The 11071-nt window shown below is 38.8% G+C and overlaps 1 protein-coding gene across 1 annotated transcript in view; it reads right to left on the reverse strand.

Annotated features, from left to right (window-relative positions):
* LOC137969765 (uncharacterized) overlaps positions 1-8230 on the reverse strand; it is an 8350-nt gene extending 120 nt beyond the window's left edge. The window contains exons 1-7 of the mRNA XM_068816121.1: positions 8000-8230; positions 4810-4833; positions 4224-4307; positions 3816-3916; positions 2015-2261; positions 1266-1444; positions 1-78 (exon numbers count right to left, since the gene is read on the reverse strand). The exon at positions 1-78 is cut by the window's left edge and continues 120 nt beyond it. Coding sequence (XP_068672222.1) covers positions 1-78; positions 1266-1444; positions 2015-2261; positions 3816-3916; positions 4224-4307; positions 4810-4833; positions 8000-8108 — 822 coding nt within the window. The 5' untranslated portion in view covers positions 8109-8230. The remainder of the gene's footprint in view (positions 79-1265; positions 1445-2014; positions 2262-3815; positions 3917-4223; positions 4308-4809; positions 4834-7999) is intronic.
* Positions 8231-11071: the final 2841 nt, after the last annotated feature.

The raw sequence follows: 11071 nt of genomic DNA on the forward strand, positions 1-11071 counted from the left end.
TAGGTAGACGTGCTGAGTGGTCAAAACTTCGAGATGGGGGATGCATTTGGGCATCGTTTCTTCTTGGAAGAAACCAAGCTGCGAATGAAAGGTCACAAAAGATATCAGTGTACAATTTAATAATTTTTTTTAAAAGGGAAAGTCGTGAAAGTGCAGGCAGAAAAATCTATCACCATGTGCGTGATTCATTTCTTTCCTAACACACTTAAAAGGCCTGCTAAGGAACTTTTAATTACTCGTCATGAGTGTCTAATCTTCTAGCGCTGGAGTACTAACACTGAAATCAACAAATTAACGCAAATCAAATGTTGTTTTTGAGGAGAGAAGAAAACCGGAGTACCCGGAGAAAAAACCTCTCGGAGCAGAGTAGAGAATCAACAAACTCAATCCACATATGACGCGGAAATTGAAATCGGTACACATTGGTGTGGAAGGGGAGTGCTCTCACCACTGCGCTATCCCTGCATTTCAGATATAGCTTTGACTTTCGAATTCTAGATCATTAGTAATTTGCTGTCACGCTCTGTTTTCTTTCTTTTCATAGGAAGATGTACTAAGTCGATACCCTATAATCTTCACATTAGACAGTGAGAAGTCTTCCTTTTTTCCTCAGATCAAACACAATGGTGGAAATGAAAACATTATGCAACTTTTGGCTGAAGCCGACAACAAATTGGGGCTATCAGCTCTCGTGGCGTTGGCCTCTGAAAACACACCCATATCTACATAGCGCAGACCGCCCGCTGTCTACATTCTTATTCCGTTTCTAACTTATTTAAAAAATTAATCGAGGGTGTTCCTCAGTTTAACATCGCGTGTTTCCATTCTCGTCACCAGCTGCAGAGCCAAGGATCATAAGTCTGAACATGACCCCGAGGCTCTGAGAAATTCTATGTAGGACTGAGAACATGAGCCGTAGGGTTCTTAAAGTGATATTTCTTGTTTACAAACATTGACGTCACATTTCTTTTGATATTCAAATTTGCCAACCACGGAACAAAAGAACTCATTGTTTCAACAGCCAATCATCGCTGAGGTTCTGGTTAGCATATTGGTAACAATGGGTGATTGGCTATTTGAACCTTACGGCGCCTGCTCACTCCTCGTGTCAACATGAATGCTCCAATCAGAGACGCTTTTCATTGTTCTTCACGAAAACCAAGGTTCCCCATAGCTCTTCTCTCCCTCAGTCTTGCGAGAAGAGCTCTGGGCTCGAGATTGCGCGTCTTTCGAGATATACACAACTAGGAGCATGCGCGACTTACATCGCCAAGCCTATGTCCAAGCCTCTTTGGTGGTGGATGCTCGTATCGTGGGCTCTCAGCGTAACCCACAGTAACCCATCCGAAGCCGGTCAAACGCTTTTTCTTACTGTACAGGAGAAACATCGGATAAAAGTCACTGCAGTCCATGTCTGCTGAAATGTTGTACCAGTAATGGCGACCTATTGGAGGAGAGATTTATTCATTTATTTATTTATTTCATTCATAGATAAATTAACCGTCCTTTTAATTAATCAAGCTTGCGGCCTTGCAGCGATATATTATGGTGCAAACGCACACATGCAAAGTTATATTTGTTTCCTCGGACGGTGGATATTAACTCGAAAGGAAACATGACCGGCAGTGATGCTACAAAACCTCTAGCTGACATTTAGTGAAATGAAAGTGCCTAGCACTAATGGAAAATAAACGTCGACTGTACCATGCCATCGGATGTTAGGACGTTTTACAACTAGAAGAAATTCTGAAGACACTCCACTTTAATGAAATCAGTACACTCTCGACTCAAAGAGAAAATGCCGGTGTTTTACAAAAACGATGTCAACTAACAAAACATGAATCGAATGACAAATTTGAATTTTTTTTTTTTTTCGATTTACAGGAAGGTTCTTTGTTGCAAGAAACGAACAACAGACATTTTTCAACGGCCGAAAGATAAAACTTGCAGCTCAATAAGCAAACAAAAAACAACACAATACGAAGATATAGATTTTGAACTGCTGTTTTCTCACCCATTGCAGGAAAGCATCCACCTTCCACCCATTTCGTGCCTGCCAAATCTTCTTGCTTGAAAGGAATAGCCATTGTATTGGAGGACTCGTTTGCAGTCTGCAATAACAGCTGGTCTCCTAAGTAGTTCGATGGAGGCCTGGATCCGGAACAGATGTTTTCCGGATCGGTGAAGTAGGCTGTGATCACGTTCAAATCCCTTTCCGATATCCAAGGCAACTTCAGGTTGCCTACAGCTGATTTTGGAATCTGTAAGGATCATCAAATTAAGGACAGCTTTCGATTGAAAATTATCTTCATCAACAATTTCAACGATTATATTAGCAGGTGATGCTGTGAGATTTGATTGCGGCTTCAGTTTAAAAGGTTATCATTTTTCGAATTTTTAGATATGAATAATAAGTGATAAAGTCATTTGATAATACCCTTATGCAATAGTGCACTGTTGCACTGTAAATCAAAAGGAGATTAAACTTCTCGCTGCACATCAGGGCCCGATTGTTCGAAAGCCGATTAACTTAATCCAGGATTAGTGTAAACTTTTGTTTTATGTTTTCAACTTTTTGGTGAAAGTTTCTTTTCCTTATTTCTGTTTTTCAAGATTAACTTATTCTCATGTAAAATTTTGCCGAATATCAGCGTTGAAAAGCATTTGGGAGTAGAGAAATAAACTTCTTGGTTAATTTTTAACCTGGGATTAGCGTTTTTCGGCTTTTGAACAACCGGGCCCAGAATTAGAGCGGAAACCCCAAACACGACGCGAAGTATACGGAAATCGAAATTCCCAACGCAATGGTGCTTTGACAAGAGTCAATTTTCATGCAATGCAGTTTGAGTGCAAAGGGGAAAAGTCAATGCCTTGTATCGTCGTTACCTTCATCATTTCTGAAGAGTCGTCGACTATTCTACGACGAAGTTATCACGTGACGTCACCTGACCGATCGAGGATCTCTTCTATTTTATGTCTATAACCCGTACTTCAAATATACATTTCTTTCGTTCATCAGACTTCTCACGGGAACAAATGAGCGCAATAAATAGACCTGTTCCCAACTGAGTGCCTTCATAGCTCAGTTGGTAGAGCATTGCACAGGCATCGCAGAGGTCATGAGTTCGAATCCCGTTGAAGACTCCTGACTTTTTCAGGTGTCTGTAAGATACAATTGCTTAAATTGCCCAGCTAAGTGCGATGATTACTATAATCTTTCGTCTAATGTGAATCTCTCATGTCGCTATATTGGACAACCCTCACCAGAAGTATAATTTAAAAGGGAACCTCCACTATAACAACAAAATAACTTTAAACCAGAGAACATAATGTTGTTTACAATTGAAATATGCTCAAACTTTTTCCAATGAAAGCGTTTGTATTCGAGAAAAATAAATTTAAAAAACGCGTGTTTTGGCTTTCAAATTTCCCGGGCGCCGCCATCTTGAATAATTGTGGCGTGTCGTGGTTGCCCTATTGTTTCAGAACAATCGCTCTTTGTGTCAGAACAATAGGGAAAAAACGACACGTCATAATTATTCAAGATGGCGGCGCCCGGTAGATTTGAAAGCCAAAACATTCATTTTTTTCGGATACAAATACTTTCATTGGAAAAGTTTGAACAATTTTAATTGCTAACATAATATGTTCTGTGGTTTGAAGTTATTTTGTTATTTTAGTGGAGGTTTCCTTTAACAGCCACATAAAAACGGCCGGATATGTGAAAATGCCGTAACTTGAACATACACCCAGTATGGAAGTTTTTAGTCATCGATAATGCGGACTTATAGACAAGCTAAACTTTTTTATCTTACCCCATTTTGAATTCCAGCAATTTTGCCATTTGAGTCGAACAACAGCATCACTGCAGTATCACCCTTCAGCACATAACGATTCCCCTTAAAGTAACTACGAGCTGCAAAATACAAATTTAGGTTAAGAACGGCAAGGAAAACAGATTCCATCATCCGGCTCGCCCAAAGCAAGAGTCAAATTTGAACTCAATGTATCGTGCGTGGAGATGTGTGGTGTACGTGGCGTGATGATGTGGCGTGCTGTGTTGAGGTGTTAGCATGGCGTAACTAGTTTGGTGTGATGTAGTTCCCTGTGCAGTGATTTATCGTGGAAAGTGGTGTGTGGTGCCACAGTGGGATATCTTTGGTGTGGTCAGTGTAGTGTGCTTGTTTTGTTGAGTAATTTTAAGAATGGAAGCCATTTCTTACCATCACATGACTTGTCCTTTGTCCATCCATTAGCGATGGCATCGTTCACATTGATCGGGAGACCACTGAACTTAAGGTATGTAACTGAAGGAGAAGATATTGAATTTCAGTTAAAACTTTAAGGGTGTAAGCCGGGAGTAAGCGAGACTTCAGATCATAGTATTGGAGCCTTTAGATCCGAAATGCGAGAGTGCAAATCGAAGTTTTGATCTACTCCCAATGAAACGTACACAAGAATACTGACAGCAGTTAAATGAAACTTCAATGTTAACTGGAAAAACCATCCTAAACAGACTTTGCTTCATTGACATCCTCCACCAGTAACCCTTGGAGAGAATATTCCTTTTAGTCGGTGATATGCAGGGAATAAATCTGGGCTAGCTAGTGACTCATTGCTCTAGAGTCTCATTCAAGAAATAAATACAACTGGTAGACCTAGTGGTCTTGCTGATCTCGTCTTGCAAACATTCTTTATTATCCCGATTTCCCTGCTCTCAAACCGCTCACGTCCTGAGCAATCAAGCTACTGAACGGACAATGTTATATATGCAAAGCTGATTTATGAACACAGCCGGTTGAAACGTACCTGACAGCTTAGACCATTCAGGCGCTAAAAGAGGAAAAGAAAAACATATATCAACAATTTTGATTTCGGAAAAAAGCATTATACATATCAACTGATAACATAATGCTAACTTGCGTAAACAGTTTTTTACTTGATAGACCAGATGTGGTGGGAGGAGGATCAGATCTCGATCCCCAAAACATTGAAAACATCTTGGCTGAAAAAAGTCATGTTCCGTTTAAAACGAAACGAAACGAAACGTCTCGTTTTTGGTAAAATTACGCGTTCTAGCTTGTTCATTACAGCTGTTCGTTTAAATTTAAGTTTTTAGTCACCGACAAAAGCCGAAAAACAAGAGTGTTTTCGATAGGATACATGAATATGTACAATTTTGGCACATAATACTATTCAGAGAGGAGACTTTTCTCTCAGCTCCTCAAGTACATCATAACAGCTCTCTTTTATCAATCCTGAAAAATTGCTAAGAAAATAAATTACATAAAACTCCTTTTTTCATGTAGTATCTTTCCCAGCCTTTTGGCTAAGATTAGTCTCTTGGTCAGGGCTACGGTCAGGCACCATTACACATCGATATCCTTTTTTTAGGCGGCCGTATGAGATTAACACAGAACAGCTACGGCTGTGTGTTTTCTCTCGGGATTAGGATCAGATTTTGTTTTGGCGTTTTTGATGTTTGGCAAGTCAGACATTTTTCACTTTTCACGGGAGAGTTTGCTTCGCTACCTTTTGAACCCGGACTGGACTATTGGCTATTGATTTTTGGAATACCCTGAGGGATTTGGATTTTGAATGATTGAGAACTTGGAACTTTGGAATTGAAACTTGGACTTTTCATAATAGAACTTAGAACCAGGATTTGGACACAGAGAATTGTGATACAAGTATTCATTTTGTTTTCCTGAGACTTGTGAATCGAATGTAGTTTTGACTGTAATCTTGTAATGATTTGCACGAAGTGTGAAATAAAAAGTTTTAAGACAAAAAAAAATGTTTCTCTCACGTGCCCAGGGAAGCGCCAGAGGCCCTTTTTAAGTAATACAAAGGAATTGTTTGTGTAAGAATACGGCCTCGTAACCCGGAGGATTTATTTGGAGGCGAACTTGACTCAGTTTTGCCACAACGTTGTGTGAAATGGCTATATTTGCAAAACAAAGGTGCAACGTAATTGTTATCGCATCATCACAGATTTCCATGGTCTATTGCTGTGCACCTTGTTTATCATTGAGCACCACCAAGCTTTTTAACATTTTTTGGTAAACATGTGTCGGGAGGCTGATGTTGGACGGGAGGCTTAAAAAGGTAGCGTGAATACCCCTGAATACCGCATTTACTTCCTAAGCCCTAGGTTTTTCATTGCGGGTTATCCGTTTCGAATCACGTGGTCTCAGCCGTTCGTCTTATTGACGTCACAGAGACGGTTTGATCCGCAAGGCCTGGGAAAAAGCAACTAGGAAGTGCGTTTAAAAAACCTACAAACAATATTGGCTTACATTTCATTTGTTTGCTTCAGTTTTAATATGTCGTTCAACATGCTATAATAACCAATGCTGCGAAATTTTGGCCATCAAATAACAGTGTCGGGACTTAATTTTTAAAGTTTCTGCAACTCGTGTACAAACCTTGGAAAAAAATGGCATAAAAAAGTCCAGAATAAAATGACTAGCATACTTCATGATCAATGGCTTCTATTGTAGCCCAAAGAACCTATTGTTGTCTCAAACGGTTTTGGAACATACACGTGCCGTATTGTACACGCATTTATAGAGATGCATCTAGAGAGCAAAAAATGCCACTATCATATAATAAACTTTTAATCCATTTAATTCAAAATCATCAGAAAATCATGTGCGAAACGCACAACTTCAGAGAAAATTGAAAATAGAAACGTAAATTCATAGAAAAGAGATGCGGCTGGTTTTTAGTTAATGCGCCGTATGATTTGTTTGACCTCCATATTGTTTTCATTGTCAACTTTTGGCACTTAATTAATGCATATTCACACGTTGCTTCTTCTCAGGCCTGCTTCTGTTTATCGTACAAATTAAAGGAAGTAGCCTGTTGTGTGTAAGTCACATGCTCTCTAGTTATCCTGCCAACAAGGGTACCCAACGAGATTGAAAATTAAGCGGAAAGCCTTTGAGGGACATTTCTAGGCTCTTTTAATATATAAAGACTGTCTAAAGAGATGTTTTTTATCACCAAGAAGAATTTGATCTGTTCGCACATCTTGGCTGAAAATTGAAGTGCCCGAAAATTTTAGACAATGATAACTTCTTTTCAGAAATTGCTAGCTGCTAGCTGAACGTTACCTTCTCATCAGAACTTCCCGCAAACCATTTGCTCATCCGAAACTACAAGGTAACCTATTTAACTCACTTGCTACAAGTAATTAGTGTTCATGTCACCGCTCGCTTAGGCTCTTGCCCGAGGGGCTCTTGGTGCCAAAGAGGGAACCAGATTTTACGTTTCAAGCGATCTAAGCAGCGGAGTCGAAGTGTACATCGTTTTTTGAACATTTGACATTTGTTTTTTGGACATTTGAAATGCGGGAAAGGGAAAGAGGGGATGAAATAGAATTCAAACACGCTCCTGACTCCAATATTACAGTTGAAATGAATGCAGGCTTGAATATAGAGGGGCAATTATTTGTTGCAGTCAACCGTAAAAAGTAACGGTCATCAAAATCTAACGAAACAGCTCCCTTGACCACCCTGATAAAGAATAAACTGGTTTTATTACAGTTTCAAATTACGAAAATAAAGTTATACGAAACCGTGAGTCAGCAAACTCGACTAATTTGATAACCTTGAGATGCATGTTTTTTCCTTGATAATATTGACCAACTCAATGTTGTCATTTAATATTTACGAACTGAACATGCAAAAAGTGATCTGGAATTGAGCTGTGAAGTTACCCATCTCCATGGTAACAATAAATGCTCGTTAAAATTTCAAAAAACTCTGCATCACTTCACTGATCAAATTTAAATCGTAGTTACGGATTTCTTAAACATGAAAGTCATTGTACAGACTTTTGAACGATTCTGGTCACTCCTCATCATAGAATTGTAGCTCGTAATAGCCAATAGTTTATATGCTCTGGTTGTATGAAAGGCTGTCTAAATGACAGGTCACGAACTATAACAATATATCTCTACGAGAAGTTGCACAGGGCCAAAAATTTTACTTACTATCGCTTCGGTCAACTGTTGGGTTCTGCCACGGCAGCCACGACAAGTACCACGCGCTGGCTTGAGTCAAAGCGGCAAACAGGCCAACAAACGCAAAGACGTAATTCATTTGCTCCTACTTTCTTTGAGTATTTTGATCATCAACAGACAGATGGAGCGCACACGCAAGGTGAAAAAGGGAATGAGCAGGGAAACAATAGACACGGGTGCTTTATCGTGTGAATTTGTTCCTAGAGCCCTCGCTTTTGTAACTCTAGCCAATCTCAATCAAGCTTTTCAATCAAGCCTCACGCATGGCTGGACACGCAGTGCATGACTTCCGGTTCACGGAATACTTTTGTCGTTAAGCCATTGTTGTTCGTTCACCGAACTCGAGTTATTAGCTAAGGTCATCCAAGGTCTTGAATGTGTCGGCTACAGCTCTTTCTATACGTCAATAGTTTATACAGTAGTCATAATTAACTGAATCTACCTGCCTTGATTTCTCAGAGTTGCTTTTGAATTTGCAGCTTTCTATTGGCAGGGGCACCCAAAAGTACAATCTTTTTTTGTCAAAAGAATATATTTTATAAGAATATCAAGGCTGTAATTTGCGAAATTTCAAGAATATTTAAGAATAAAGCGGAGGCTGAGATTTTGAAAAGGAGAGATATAATTTTGCGTTGAAACATCTGTAAATACAATACAATTTTGTTTTTAACTTAAGCGTATGAAATTACTGATTCCTTTCTCTGAACGGCGAAACTAGCCAACAAAACGAAAAAACCTGCATTAGCTATAGCAAAATGTTCAAAGCTAATGACAGTTCGATGAACGGTACATGTATATGTACAGTATTCAGAACAAAAGACATAAACTAAACCGCAAAAAGAGTATTATGACAAACAGACAGATCCAAACACTTGTAATTGATACTCCAAAAAATTCTAAAACGGAAATGTCATAAGCTATAATTTAAGAATAATACAAGAATATTTTCAAACTAAAATCGGCAGAAAAATAAGAATATTCAGTCTGGGCCAGAAAAACAACATTCTTATAAAATCTGTTCGGAAGACGATTCGAGATCTAGAATTTTCAGAACATTTGTTGTAAAATTCCTTGCTTGCCTGCCTGTCCTAGGATTTTCGAACATCTAAAACATGGTATAACTGCCCATTTTTAACGGATTTTTACCCTAAAAAGGTCACCTAAAATTTTCGGGAGCCTTTTTTTGTGGCTGAAATTTTCGAAAAGGTAAGACTAGACTTCACTAGACTTTCAGCTAGGGAATCCGAAGAGATGAAAAATTCTTAGGGGATAAAAATATGCCTATATCTACCGTAAAAACGTAAATACGAAAATACGTTTAACAATGCAATGTTTAAGTGGTTTTGAAGTATATTCTCGTTGGGTGCCCCTGTACTGGTTCTTCCAGTGTTTCGTGCTTGAATGTGTGGTAGTCAAAAGAGAATTTAGTTTTCTTCCTTAACACCTGGCTTACTTCCTCTGATAACCAAATCCCGGCGAACAAAATAGGAACCGAACTAAAACTAAGTTGGGTGTGGACAACTTCGAAGCATACGGCTTTAAGTTATTTCCAGAATCTCGGTATGCCCATCCCAGAAAATTCTGAGGAGAACATCGATATCAGTCAACAAACTTCACGGAACTTCCTAACATGGGTGCTACTATACTTCGACGAGCCTGCTATATTAAAAAAAGGATCTAATTACGAATCAAACGATAATGGCAAAAAATGATTGTGATTTGCCATCATAGGCTTTGCATACTAAAGACGTCCTTTTTGAAATTTTGGTAAATTTGTTCTTTTCCTACTAACCACTGACGAGAAATGCAGTTCTTATTGTTGATCGACTAGGACCTTACTGCATGTTTAGCTCTTGCTTAACACAGCTAGTTTAGTTTTGAAACTTACTCTCTGGTTCTGCCACGGCCACCGCCAAGCATGGGCCAAAGTTCCAAAAAGAACGACAAATGCGAAGCAATTTATTTCGTAAGTCGTGGCGGGCGTGAGAGTTTTTTTTTTCCGATGAAGTTCGAGGCAGTTCGAGGTGATTATTCAGTTATCCACGATAACTTTGAGAAAAGGTTCTCTTGTGAATCAGTACACTATTCATAACTATATACATATAAGAAACAATACAAAAATGCCCAGCAGAAGCGCTGAATTCACAATCATGAAAACGGCTATTTTAATTTGCAAATTTGAACAGGGTACTTTGAGGTTTCACAACACAGCAGTATAACTGTTTATAGACGATGGCAGTTGAAGCAATACAAAGATCTACAATACACGCAAAGAAATTCATGAAAAAAGGCTTTTTATTGTGCAAATTTGTATAAGCAGCCTTTATTCTTCCCGAAAACATTGAAAACATTTATGTCGGTTTTGCTAGATAGCCATTGATCAGCTGTAGCAGGAAGGGAATTTTGTTTCAAGCTTTAGTTAAAGTTAAATTTTGTCATCTAAGATTATAATTAGCGGTGTAAGAAAAAACAAACTGAGCTGTGGCGACTTAAATTAATGGCTATAGTGCCCAGTATTTGAAAGCATTCCGGAGCCAAACCGGCATGGGCTTTTGCTCAGGACAGTACATCCTGAACCCATGTGATGTTCCCGTTGAATTGGCATAATATAATTCAGCAATATCAAGGAGATCAAGGCAGAAACATGAACATCTTTTGAATAACTCGGTCATTTCACTTTTTTATCCAAGCAATTCCCGACAATGGATTCCTTTCAGGTGACTAGAAATTCATCATTTTCCTCTAAAAGTTGCCCCCCTTTAAACTTGTCGACTGGTCATGATCTTTATTTTTAAGCAACGACGTCATCTTGAACGACAACGCGAAAAGATATGAATATTTAATTAAGTTTTGCGACCCTACATGACTAATCCCGGGGACTAATTAATCCCTCTCCTACGACAGCTCTGTACTCTTCTCATTTTGAGCGATACGTCACTGGTTTCATATAAGCAGGAAAACCCTTTAAAAAAAAAACAACAACAACATTATACGTTCATAGATTAATATGAAAAAATTTTGAATGCGCTTTAAGTTATTGCG

This window comes from Montipora foliosa, chromosome 9, assembly GCF_036669935.1.
Source record: "Montipora foliosa isolate CH-2021 chromosome 9, ASM3666993v2, whole genome shotgun sequence".
In the NCBI taxonomy this organism is placed as follows: domain Eukaryota; kingdom Metazoa; phylum Cnidaria; class Anthozoa; order Scleractinia; family Acroporidae; genus Montipora; species Montipora foliosa.